Raw genomic sequence first — 14,230 nt, forward strand, 5'->3', positions numbered from 1 at the left:
CTTGTGTAACTGGTGTTCTTTAACTGGGACTTATTTCCATTGTTAATATCGATTACATAGAGCAGGTTAGTCAGATTTTGACAAACTTTAATCTGTTAATCCTCAAAAAAACTGAGACAATCATGTTGAATGCATTTTCCATTCTACTGCCCCTGCATCAACTTACCAGTAACTTTTCAATATTTATCCTTCTTACAACAGATTATAAACATCACCTAATAAAACAGTAGTCCAGTCACAAGGTACACTATGCACAAGCTGGATAAAACAGTTACTTACTGTGCACTTCTCAAGCGAATAAAAGACTTATCTATCCTGAAAAGAGAAGAAATAAAAAGGAATTAGACACAGAACTTTTAATTGTCCTGAAGTCATTTTCTAATCTTCAAATAATAAGATATAAACACACAAATCTTGTGCCTTCAGAGCACTGAGATTTAATTTGGTGCAAGTTAAATCACTTCAAACAGGAGATGCATTATTAAAGCTGTATTAATGTGGCTAGTTTCTTCAGATGGGTTTCTGAGTTTAATATGTTCAAATGGGTCTGTTCACTGTTTACTCTGGAATTCTATATAATCCATTATTACAATAAAGTCAAAGGTTCATTTCACATTCTTACATGGAGAGGTGCAAGTTCAATGAGCATTCCTTCTAGTCAGATTGCTACTTGGTCTTTGATCATAGCGAAGCATCTGGTATATATTTGAGTTCTTGCACTACAGAAGATGAATGTTTCAAATGAATAGTAGCTAGGTGCTTCTATAGTTTGCAACTATATCATCAGTATTAGTATTTTAAATGCTGTCTCTTATCCAAATGTATTTTGTAGTCAAGTTGTTTTGAGAATATTTTATGCTATAATATTGATTATTGCTGAAAAAAAAGAGACATGCTGTCGAAGCTTTTCGACTTGCACGTATCAGGACAGATGAAAAGTTCCGACAGCATGTCTCTTTTTTTTACAGCAATACTCAAGTTCTGTACTCGCCAAGCAAATATTGATGATCTGATTTTACCAAAATACAATTTGAGGAGTTATCACAGCCTATCTATGTGTTTTGCCGAAAATAACAGCTAACGTTGCAGTGGAATTGCTTTGCTAACTTACCTTGATTGAATCTAGCTTTATTGATTTCCCAGTTAAATACATAAAATAATGACAAACCCAGGCAAATAAATTAATTTACAATGAGCAAAAACGCCACAAATCTGCACTCCGAGCAACTCGATGCGATTAAAGGCTTTATTTAGTAAAATGGGCCGGACCAGGGATTAATGCCATCACATCCATTAATGTAGCAGAACCATTGAACAAAAGTAATTGTAAACCTCTTAAAATCTGTTTCCACCAACTAATCCAAACAGATGATTTTTTTAAGCCAATGATGGAGTAGGAGCGAGGGGAGAGGATAGAAAATCCCCTCGACTGTTTTCATACTGCAGGTTTACCTCAATTTTAAACTTCTCATTCTCGTTTTCAATTCCCTCCTTGGTCTCGCCCCTCCCTATCTCTGTAACCTCCTCCAGTCCTACAACCCTCCGAGAGATCTGCACTCTTTCAAATCTGGCCTCTTGTGCTTCCCCGATTTTCATCACTCTACCATTAGTGGAGCCTTCAGTTGCCTAGGTCCTAACCTCTGGAACTCCCTCCCTAAACCTCTCTGCCCCTCTCTCCTCCTCTAAGATACTCCTTAAAAGCTACCATTTTGACCAACCTTTTGGTCACCTGTCCTAATTTTGATATGTGGCTCGGTGTTAAATTTTGTTTGATAATTGCTCCTGTGAAGCAGCTTGCGATCAATGTTCCTTTTAATGTCCCTTCGCTGTACATGGTCCCTTTAAGATTGCCACACAGTCGCGCAGATGTACATCTTAAAGGGACCGCTGCTTGTGTGCAGCCCGTTCGTCCCTTGCGTGGCACATTTTCAATTGCAGCGTGGCTGTGCAGCTTAGAGGGATCTTTGCTTTGAACATTTTACTGAGTTACAGGTGCTATATAAATGCAAATTGTTGTTGTACGGGTTTAACATCAGTAATGTGAGCCAGCAGCACAGAGAGTTCCACTGCACTCAATCTAGAGGACAGCAGAGCACTATCCACAAAAACTCAGACATGTGCAAACAGTGCTCACTGACATTCAGAAGACATTTTGAGGTTAGTGAAAGTCCAACTACATGAAACACTAAAAGGTCATCTAACAGATTGGCCAAGAATCTTTGATCTTAATGTTTCAAGTTCATTTTCCACTGATTACAATTACACTGCAGCAAGTGTGAAGTTTGAGGTGCTGAGAGATTTCCTCCTGCAGTAACATAAACACACAGTGTAACTGGCTCGTTATCACATCAATATTGTGGAGCAATCAGCAAGTTTTTAAATAATTCCAGGAGATTTTGTAACAGAACATTTACAAAACTTAAGGAGATAATTAGGCCAATCGTGTCTGTGCCGGCCAAAAAAAAAGGCTATCCAGCCCAATCCAACTTTCCAGCTCTTGGTCTGTAGCCCTGTAGCTAACAGCACTTCAAGTGCATATCCAAGTGTGTTTTAAATGTAGTAAGGGTTTCTGCCTCTACCACCCTTTTAGACAGGGAGTTCCAGACCCCCACCACCCTCTGGGTGTAGTAAAGTCAGTCAAAAGGAGAGGAACGAAAAGCATCGCATCTACATACGGGTATCAGCTTGGCAGAGCTGCAGACACGCTCAATGTTAATAAAAGCAAAACATGGCGGATGCTGGAAATCTGAAATTAAAACAAGAAATGCTGGAAATATTCAGCAGGTCTGGCAGCATCTGTGGAGAGAGAAGCAGAGTTAACATTTCAGGTCAGTGACCTTTCATCAGAACTGTTCTAGTTCTGAAGAAGGGTCACTGACCTGAAACGTTAACTCTGCTGCTCTCTCCACAGATGCTGCCAAACCTGCTGAATATTTCCAGCATTTCTTGTTTTTATTATGCTCAATGTTAATGTCAGTTTAAGGAGAAATAAATTATCTTGCTTCCGTTAGGCTATTTCTTGTTGCTTGGTGAGTTTATGGTCAGTAATTCTGAAGATGTAGACTTTCAGTGTTTATTCTGACAGAAAATAATTTTCAGTGTTCAGTAGTAACAGTCATCAAGAAAAAAAGCACAGAGGCCAAAGTGGGACAGTTCCATTCTTACAACAAATCAATGTGTGCTGAGGAAATAGTAGCATTGTTGAGAAAAACCTGACTGCTCATCCTGCCATGGTTCCACAGTACAGTTGCCTAGTGCTAATGGATGAAGAATACAGGTCGAGAGTTCAAATCCCACCATAGCAAGTTGGGAAATTGAATTCATTAAAGCAGGTAATGACAATGAAAAGATGCTGGATTGCTGCATAAATCCAATCAGCTCAGTAACATCTTGCAGGGAAGGGACTACTCCTCCTCCTTGATTTGCTATACATGAGACATTAGTCCAACACGGTGTGCTTGCTTTTTAATGCCCTTGCCTTATAATTTCTGCCCCTCCCCCGCCCCCCAGTGGTTGGGGTAATTAGGGATTGACAATAAATGCTGTACTGAGTCAGCGGCGCTTGAGATGGCTTGGCCATGTGAGCCGCATGGAAGATGGCAGGATCCCCAAAGACACATTGTACAGCGAGCTCGCCACTGGTATCAGACCCACCGGCCGTCCATGTCTCCGTTATAAAGACGTCTGCAAACGCGACATGAAATCGTGTGACATTGATCACAAGTCGTGGGAGTCAGTTGCCAGCATTCGCCAGAGCTGGCGGGCAGCCATAAAGACAGGGCTAAATTGTGGCGAGTCGAAGAGACTTAGTAGTTGGCAGGAAAAAAGACAGAGGCGCAAGGGGAGAGCCAACTGTGCAACAGCCCCAACAAACAAATTTCTCTGCAGCACCTGTGGAAGAGCCTGTTACTCCAGAATTGGCCTTTATAGCCACTCCAGGCGCTGCTTCACAAACCACTGACCACCTCCAGGCGCGTATCCATTGTCTCTCGAGATAAGGAGGCCCAAAAGAAAGAATAAATGCTGTCATGCTCATGTTCCCACATTCCAAGAGCAAATAAAAAATAGGAACATATGAGCAGGAGTAAGCCATTCAGCCCATCGAGCCTGCTCAACCATTCAATACAATCATGGCTGATCATCCACTTCAATGCCTTTTTCCCACTCTATCCTCATATCCCCTTATGTCATTTGTATTTGGAAATCTATCAATCTCTGCTTTAAACATACGCAATGGCCGGAATTTTATGCCACCCCCAGTGAGCAGGATGGTGGCGGGTGACGGGGCGTAAAATGCAGCGGGAGGCTCCGGGAGGCCTTCCCACCCCACTTTACGTAGGGCGGGGGAGGGGAGGTCAGAAAATGGGCCGCCTACCTCAGGCCAATCAAGGCCCTTAAGATGCCAATTAACAGCCACTAAGGGTCTTCGCCCGTCTCCATGGGGATTTTACCCGTGGCAAGCGGGTGTCCTGGAGCCGGGAAAGTTGGCAGCCTCTCAGCTTAGTACCTGTCCATTGACCTGATGGCCAATATACTATAGGGTCACCTGCTGAAGGATAACCATATTGAAATTCTATTAGAAAATTTAGGGAATGTGATTTCGGTAACGGAATACCTCTTACAGGTTTGGACAAGCAAACAGAAAAGCTCATTGGCAAATCTGCAACCAAGTCAAATCTGAGCACAGTTTATTAACAGCTTTTGCTTCTTACATTACAGCAGTCACTACACTTCAAAAGTACTTAATTGTCTGTAAAGCACTTTGAGACTCTCAAAGTTGTGGGAGGAGCTATAGAAATACAACTTCTTTAATGACAGATCTCTTGGTAAATGTACAGTACAGAATGGAGTCACACAGACCAGGGAACAGGTCAAATTTGATCTCTGGTCAAATCAGTACAATCCACTGGAGCATCCTTAGGCATAGGAGGTGATTATTACACAAAGTTCCCGTCTGGATTGTTGCAAGGAATTGTACACACCTGGGTCTTAGGTGAGCACAGAATAAGTTCAATTATAATCCGTATGATCAATAGATGAGTAACGTTCTTCCTTGATCAATGTTACTTTAACATGTTTAAAACACATGTGTTAACACTACAATTAAAAATGCTGATCTAAAAATCTAGGCTTCGAGCTGAACTCAGATGATTTTTAGGGAGTTGGGGAGTGAACCATTGAATGGTCAACAGCTGAATAACCGCTATCCTGAACGTCAGTAGCTTCAGAAGAGCAGGGACTTTTAAACAAAAACTCTTCAGCATATAGCTAAAATACATAGAATTACAGATTTGCTTCTCCAGCACAGAAACAGGCATTTGGCCTATGCTGGTGTTTATACTCCGTATGAGCTTTCTCCCATTCTAAATACCTCTTTCCATTTGACCCTACATCCCTCAATTCCCTTCTCCTTCATGCATCCATCAAGCCTCCCCTTAAATGCATCAATTTTTTCTGCTTCAACCACTCTGACTACTTTTAGCAATTTATGTACCTGTATATTCCCAGATCTCTCTACTCCATTTAGCATTATTAATCTGCCAAGGAATATGTGACCTTTTTCCTCCTACCAAAATGAACCACCACATTGTTTACTTCATAGAAATTTATCCAATCTGTAAGCCTGCTTATATCTTCCTCTATTTTGGTGCAGTCCTTCACATTATTAGCTATAATCACCCCCAACCTGGTATCATCTGCCAATTTTAATACTCTACCTATGCATATAGTGAACAGTGGTCCCAAAACACATCTCTGTGGGACACCAATCCCCATTTTGTGCTAGTTTGAGAAACTTCTCTCAACTCCTATCCAGTGTGTTTTGTTTTGTACTCATCTTCCAATGCATTCTGCTACCTGGCCCGTAACTCCACACATCGGCGGCGCAGTGCTTAGCACTACAGCCTCACAGCTCCAGCGACCTGGGTTCAGTTCTGGGTACTGCCTGTGTGGAGTTTGCAAGTTCTCCCTGTGACCGTGTGGGTTTCTGCCGGGTGCTCTGGTTTCCTCCCACCGCCAAAGACTTGCAGGTTGATAGGTACATTGGCCATTGTAAATTGCCCTTAATGTAGGTAGGAGAATGGTTGGGAATATGGGATTAATGTAGGAGGGGATGTGGTAGGAAATATGGGATTAATGTAGGATTAGTATAAATGGGTGGTTGATGGTTGGCACAGACTCGGTGGGCCGAAGGGCCTGTTTCAGTGCTGTATCTCTCTATAATCCTTACCTTTATCATAAAGCTTTGTATAAAAGAAGTAAAACTTATAAAATGACCTCTCACTCTTAGTGCCTTCAAGATATATACAGTACTTTTGACTTTAATGAAATGACTCAAGACCCTCATCTTTCTAGAGGCATCAAAATGAAATATTAATGGCCAAGGGGGTTAAATACTGCATGTTAAATCGAGTGACAACAGTTTGAAATACTAATTCTGATAATTTCAGGTTATTAATCTGGTCTTTGAAACATAGCACAACCAAGGCACAGGTATCTGATTTAGATACTACAGATGATGCTAAGCCTAGTAAAAAAGTCACCTGACTTAAAAAGAGTTTCAAAAACTGGAAACCTACCAGCTAACGAGAGATGGACACACTTAAAGTTCATTCTGGTTTGAGATTAAAGAGAAATTGAACTCCAGCCCAAACTAAAAGGCAAAACTTGATTTTGAGGCAATTACAAGTTATCCAAAAGCCAGATAGGAATCACTTTATGGTTGAAGGCTAAACTAATACCTCAGGGGTGAGTGAGGAGGAGGCAGCTCCCTAATCAATTATTGAACAATGAAAATCAGCTGGTGACATTCAATTAACTTTAATGGAATAATTACTATTATCTCCTAATTGAGATGAACAGTGGAACCTGCTTCAAGATTGCTTTTAAAAAGCACAGCTATTAGGAATGCTTTGTAAGTTAACAAGTGGATGAAAATGGAATAGTGTAGGTCAGATGGTTTCACAGGTCGGCGCAACTTAAGGACCTGTACTGTGCTGTAATATTCTAAAAAAAAAAGTTTAAAACCCATCTGTAATAATCACAACTTGTGGTCTTGACCTGCAGCTAATATAAGTTGATGGGAATTGTGTATGGAATAGTTAGTTACTTATTTACTCTGGACTATAATTACTTAGTCTAGCTATTTCCTATGCTAGTTACTGCACTGTGCTTGTATAGAATGGTTTGGAGCTCAGAGTAGGAGAGTGTCAGGATTTGGTTAATACAATTTTATGCTCTGTCCTGATTTGGAACAGGATTGAACATAAAATTAAAAGCAAAATACTGTTAAATACTGGAAATCTGAAATTAAAAACAGATGCTGTAAATACTCAGGTCAGGCAGCATCTGTGCAGAGAGAAACAAAGTTAACATTTTAGGTCTGTGACATTTCATCTGAACTGCCGAAAGTTAGGCTTTGAGCAAGTAAAATGGGTGGGGGAAAGAACAAAAGGAAGGTGTGTGATGGGGCAGGAGTGATTCTTCTTCTTCTTTTTTGGCCTCCTTATCTCGAGAGACAATGGATAAGTGCCTGGAGGTGGTTAGTGGTTTGTGAAGCAGTGCCTGGAGTGGCTATAAAGGCCAATTCTAGAGTGACAGGCTCTTCCACAGGTGCTGCAGAGAAATTTGTTTGTCGGGGCTGTTACACAGTTGGCTCTCCCCTTGCGCCTCTGTCTTTTTTCCTGCCAACTACTAAGTCTCTTCGACTCGCCACACTTTAGCCCCATCTTTATGGCTGCCTGCCAGCTCTGGCGATCGCTGGCAACTGACTCCCACGACTTGTGATCAGTGTCACAGGACTTCATGTCGTGTTTGCAGATGTCTTTAAAGCGGAGACATGGATGGCCGGTGGGTCTGATACCAGTGACCAGCTCGCTGTACAATGTGTCTTTGGGGATCCTGCCATCTTCCATGTGGCTCACATGGCCAAGCCATCTCAAGTGCCGCTGACTCAGTAGTGTGTACAAGCTGGGGATGTTGGCTACCTCGAGGACTTCTGTGTTGGAGATATGGTCCTGCCACCTGATGCCAAGGATTCGCCGGAGGCAGCGAAGATGGAATGAATTGAGACGTCGCTCTTGGCTGACATACGTTGTCCAGGCCTCGCTGCCATAGAGCAAGGTACTGAGGACACAGGCCTGATACGCTCGGACTTTTGTGTTCCGTGTCAGTGCGCCATTTTCCCACACTCTCTTGGCCAGTCTGGACATAGCAGTGGAAGCCTTTCCCATGCGCTTGTTGATTTCTGCATCTAGAGACAGGTTACTGGTGATAGTTGAGCCTAGGTAGGTGAACTCTTGAACCACTTCCAGAGCGTGGTCACCGATATTGATGGATGGAGCATTTCTGACGTCCTGCCCCATGATGTTTGTTTTCTTGAGGCTGATGGTTAGGTCAAATTCATTGCAGGCAGCCGCAAACCTGTCGATGAGACTCTGCAGGCACTCTTCAGTGTGAGATGTTAAAGCAGCATTGTCAGCAAAGAGGAGTTCCCTGAAGAGGACTTTCCGTACTTTTGGACTTCGCTCTTAGACAGGCAAGGTTGAACAACCTGCCCCCTGATCTTGTGTGGAGGAAAATTCCTTCTTCAGAGGACTTGAACGCATGTGAAAGCAGCAGGGAGAAGAAAATCCCAAAAAGTGTGGGTGTGAGAACACAGCCCTGTTTCATGCCACTCAGGATAGGAAAGGGCTCTGATGAGAAGCCACCATGTTGAATTGTGCCTTTCATATTGTCATGGAATGAGGTGATGATACTTCGTAGCTTTGGTGGGCATCCAATCTTTTCTAATAGTCTGAAGAGACCACGTCTGCTGACGAGGTCAAAGGCTTTGGTGAGATCAATGAAAGCAATGTAGAGGGGCATCTGTTGTTCACGGCATTTCTCCTGTATCTGACGAAGGGAGAACAGCATGTCAATGGTCGATCTCTCTGCACGAAAGCCACACTGTGCCTCAGGGTAGATGCGCTCGGCCATCTTCTGGAGCCTGTTTAGAGCGTCTCGAGCAAAGACTTTCCCCACTATGCTGAGCAGGGAGATTCCATGGTAGTTGTTGCAGTCACCGCGGTCACCTTTGGTTTTATAGAGGGTGATGATATTGGCATCGCGCATGTCCTGGGGTACTGCTCCCTCGTCCCAGCACAGGCATAGCAGGTTATATCACAAAGATGTCATGGAACAAAAGGAAAAGGGAATAGTAATGTCTGTAGTAAAAGACAAAGCCTTTGCTAAGAGTGTTAATGGCAGAATAATGAATAGCTCTGTGGAAAAACAAATATGAAAAACAAGTTTGAGACTGGTACATGGGTTTAAAAAAAAAATCAAAATGACAGTCATGGTCTGAAGTTGTTGAACTATGTTGAGTCCAGAGTGCCTAATCGGAAGATAAGCTGCTGTTCCTTGAGTTTGCATTGGGCTTCACTGGAATACTGCAGCAGGCTGAGGACAGAAGTGTGGGTGTGAGAGCAGGTGGTGAATTAAAATGGCAAGCGACTGAAAGCTTGGGGTTTTGCTTGTGGACTGAGTGGAGGTGTTCTGCAACATGTAACTATTTTGTTTAATTAGTTAGTTTAATGATTTGAGAGTGAAGTTAACCAAGACTTCACATTGCATTATATTTCCTCCTCCGTATTCTTCTATGAATACACCACATTGTGTAATGCCACTTGTTTGAAAGTTATATTTATTCATTTTATAAAAGATCCTATTGATATCTGTGAGCTATCAATGTTATAGCCTCTCCTCTCTCCTGACATTTTAAACTAGTGTTCATAGCAAAATGGCAGATTTATTAACAGACTGATATCTTCAGTGAATGTGCATGATGAACCTGGGATATTATGACATGAAACTAACAATTACCCTTCTTCCTAAACAAAACATGTCTGAGACTGTGAATTGTTCAACACATTCTCCTATTCAATCTGGTGGTGCCATAGGGTGGATTTTCCACTGTTGGTGCGGTCTGAAGTTAATTTAGGCAGAATGCTGTGACATTTCCCCCAACACCTAGAGGTTTTCAGGATCCTCGTCAGAATATTATAGATACATGTAGCAGTGTACTATTAGATGCTTTCCCACAGAGAACAGGAGGCCCGAGTGCATCTAAGGCTTTGAAGGTAGCAACATTAAAATCTGCTGCTACAGAGGAACTCCAGTACACAGGTTGCTGTGAAATTCTACGTTCTATGTTACAATTGCACAAAGTTATTGTGTTAAAATGATCTTATAACCTCCAAGTTTATCCAACAGTAACTTGTTAGTAAGGTGAAAGCATGCTAATGGCTAACACAATATTTTGGTTCGCAAAGTGCAGATCTTTAAATGTGCAAATACTAGATTAGAAGGTTTCCTTGTAAAAGGTGTCTTTAACTATTCATTGGCTTTAAGGGAAAGTTCTTTTAAAATGTTGCAAGGAGTTCCACTTTAGCGAGCTAGGATGATGGTAGCATCTTGAACAAGGATCAGAAAGTCTGCAGTGAGTCTGGGAAGGAGTGGGTCAGAGAGTACCACCTTGGTGACAAGTAGCAGATATATTTATTCAATGAAGCATTGTTAATAATTGCTTATTATCATATCTGTGGATTGGAAACATGAAGGAAGAAAGGAAAGCTGAATAAAGAATGATAGTGCAGGAATAGAGGGAGGGGACTGGTGTGACACTGGGGCATTTTCTTTCATTCAAACTGGTCTGTAATAATTGTGTGAAGCAGCAGATGGAGTATGTTATTATTTCTCTCTGTGGCAGAGGAACCATTTGTGGCTTAGAAATGGTCCAGGAAAATCACATTTAACAACTGTCAAAGGCTGTCTCCCCTTTGTCTGCCTCCAAATAAGACCACTCTCAAAAAAGGAATGCTGCAGAACTGAGCACAGACTCCTTCACTAAGTGTAAAAATAGGAACAGAAATCTGCAGAAACTTCTGAAGCAGCAAAAAGAAATGAAAACACCAAACTGATGACACTTCAGGCTTTTAGCACTTCAATGAGCAGCTCGGGAATCTGTGGTGCCAAGCTTCTATGTAGAGATTTTCTGCTAAACTGCACCTTGCACTCTGGGCTGAATCTTCTGCTTTTAGGATATGAAGGGGAACCATTTCTGGATCCTGACCCCACTCTGTCTGTCAGGACACCTGCTTATAGGTCTTCCTAAAAGTGACCAATTAAGAGGTCGCCTCTGGGTCCAGCATCCAATTAGAGATGGTTGCCAGGTCTCTGATGCTGCAGGTCCAATCAAAGGACCTGCAGCCTTGGAAATCCCTCCACAAGATGGCCAGTGGCAGCAGCAATGGCACGCAGATAGCCGCGGCTCCAGAGGGGGGGGGTTTAAACAGGAGGCCTCGTGGGCCCCCCAGGCCACCAACTGGCAAGCTGCCTCCAGGCACCTGCTGGGTTTGGCACTCAGTGGGGGGCCCGTCTACTGCTGGGAAGACCCCGGCAGCCTCCTCAATCAGCCATGAATAGGCAGTTAATTCTGCAGATTGGCTACTGGCTGCTGTCGAAAGGGTAGCTTCTGCCAAGGCTGACCAGCCTCCGGAATGATCGCCTGGAAGCGGGAACATGTCAGACCACTGACCCTACTTGTATTTCTCTGAAATTCCTTCTTGTCCCATCTTGAAACCATTCCCTGTGAGAGCGGGAAGTTTTTTTTTATTCTTTCATGGGATGTGGGCGTCACTGGTTAGGTCAGCATTTATTGTCCATCTCTAATTGCCCTTGAGACGGTGGTGGTGAGCTGCCTTCTTGAACTGCTGCAGTCCTTGGGTTTAGATTAAAGCCTGGCTCAGGTATAAATTAAAACCCGACCTGGGCCCGAGTCCTTCAATTTTTTTCACGCCGGACCCAACCCAAAAATATCAACATGTTATTAATACAAAAAAAAAGTTGCGTCAAAACGTAGATTAAAAAGAAAACAATACAAAACAAAACCCAACCACAGCCAACCCGAACAAGACTTGATCTGACCCTGAATGCTGGACACTGAATATTGACCCGACCCAAACCCAACACATGTAGTCAGGTTTGTTCGGGCCGGGTAGCCAGGATTTAGTGTAGGTACACCTACAGTACGGTTACAAAAGAAATTCCAGGATCTTCAGCCTTCGACAGTGAAGGAACGGTGATATAGTTCCAAGTCTGGATGGTGTGTGACTTGGAGGGGAACTTGCAGGTGGTGGTGTTCCCATGCATCTGCTGCCCTTGTCCTTCTAGTTGGTAGAGGTCACGGGTTTGGAAGGTGCTGTCGAAGGAGCCTTGGTGAGTTGCTGCGGTGCATCTTGTAGATGGGACACACTGCTGCCACTGTGTGTCAGTGGTGAAGGGAGTGAATGTTGAAGGTGGTGAATGTGGTGCCAATCAAGCGGGCTACTTTGTCCTGGATGGTGCCAAGCTTTTTGAGTGTCATTGGAGCTGCACCCATCCAGGCAAGTGGAGAGTATTCCATCACTCTCTTGACTTGTGCCTTGTAGATGGTGGACAGGCTTTGGGGAGTCAGGAGGTGGTTACTCGCTGCAGAATTCCCAGCCTCTGACCTGTTCTTGTAACGACAGTAATTTGGCTGGTCCAGTTCAGTTTCTGGTCAATGGTGAACCCCAGGATGTTGATAGTGGGGTTTCAGTGATGGTAATGCTGTTGAATATCAAGGGGAGATGGTTAGATTCTCTCTTGTTGGAGATGGTCATTGCCTGGCACTTGTGTGGCGCGAATGTAACTTGCCACTTACCAGCCCAAATCTGGATGTTGTCCAGATCTTGCTGCATTTCTACACTGATTGCTTCAGTATCTGAGGAGTTGCGAATGGTGCTGAACATCGTGAAATCATCAGCAAACATCCCCACTTCTGACCTTATGATGGAGGTAAGGTCATTGATGAAGCAGTTGAAGATAGTTGGGCCAAGGACACTACCCTGAGGAACTCCTGCAGTGATGTCCTGGGGCTGAAATGATTGACCTCCAACAATCACAACCATCTTCCTTTGTGCTAGGTATGACTCCAACCAGTGGAGAGTTTTCCCCCTGATTCCCGTTGACTCCAGTTTTGCTCGGGCTCCTTGATGCCATACTGGGTCAAATGCTGCTTTGATGTCAAGGGCAGTCACTCACGCCTCACCTCACCTCTTGAGTTCACCTCTTTTGTCCATGTTTGGACCAAGGTTGTAATGAGGTCAGTGCCTGAGTGGCCCTGGCAGAACCCAAACTGAGCATTGTGGAGCCTCCTCCTCCTGTCAGTTGTTTAATTGTCCACCATCATTCAGGACTGGATGTGACAGGACTGCAGAAGTTAGATCTGATCTGTTAGTTGTGGTATCACTTAGCCCTGTCTATTGCATGCTGCTTCCACTGTTTGGCATGCAAGTAGTTCTGTGTCGTAGCTTCACCAAGTTGACACCTGATTTTTAGGTATGCCTAGTGCTGCTCCTGGCATACCCTCCTGCACTCCTCACTGAACCCTCTGAGAGCAAATCTGAGTGCAAAGCTCAGACATTAAATTGCGTGAAATTTACTTTGCAGCGTCCTCTTCAGGCACGGTCAGGAAAATCCACCACAAAGCTTTTTGAGGAAGTTTGGGTGCAGTGTTGTTCAAGAGCAGAATCGGAGCAAAGGATTAGTGCTTGATATTTCCCTCAACATGACACCCATTTTTGAGGCAATATTTGCGGGTAGGGTAGACCAAAATATGACTCTTATGTGTGAGTCATCAGATAATGCATTGATACCATTCCCACATAAAAGCAAAATACTGCGGATGCTGGAAATTTGAAATAAAAACAGAAAGTGCTGGAAATACTCAGCAGGTCAGGCAGCATCTGTGGGGACAGAAACAGAGTTAACGTTTCAGGTCAGTGACCTTTCATCAGAAGCATTCTCATAGTTATTTGAAATGCTTGCCCAATATAAGATTTCTGAATTTCTGAATGTCATAGCAACATCTGCTATGTTTATGTATTATTTAAAATTTAAACATTGAAACATTATAACCTGGGCACAAAAAGCAATCAGTCAGTGAGAAAGTGAAGCTGGAATTTTGTGCTGTGCACTCAGTTTCTATTTTAATAAGGATGCCTGTAAATCATGCCACTGCTATCAAATACTCCACAAAAGATTCTACAGTATAAGCTGATTTGGAAAAGAAACATTTTGTCATACAAATGGGGATTACATTCATTAAAGATTAGAGTTGCAGTTTCTGGCAGTGTAAAGAATGAAAGGACATGTATTAAGATAAAGCCTT

General features: G+C 43.1%; 1 protein-coding gene across 7 annotated transcripts in view; it reads right to left on the reverse strand.

The window, feature by feature from the left end:
* The window catches only part of rap1gapa (RAP1 GTPase activating protein a), a 475,427-nt gene that overhangs the window by 426,737 nt on the left and 34,460 nt on the right, over positions 1-14,230 (reverse strand). For all 7 annotated transcript variants that reach the window (XM_068016826.1, XM_068016824.1, XM_068016829.1 and 4 more), the window contains one exon: positions 280-315. In XM_068016826.1, coding sequence (XP_067872927.1) covers positions 280-315 — 36 coding nt within the window. The remainder of the gene's footprint in view (positions 1-279; positions 316-14,230) is intronic.

Source organism: Heterodontus francisci, chromosome 37 (genome assembly GCF_036365525.1).
Source record: "Heterodontus francisci isolate sHetFra1 chromosome 37, sHetFra1.hap1, whole genome shotgun sequence".
NCBI classification, from domain to species: domain Eukaryota; kingdom Metazoa; phylum Chordata; class Chondrichthyes; order Heterodontiformes; family Heterodontidae; genus Heterodontus; species Heterodontus francisci.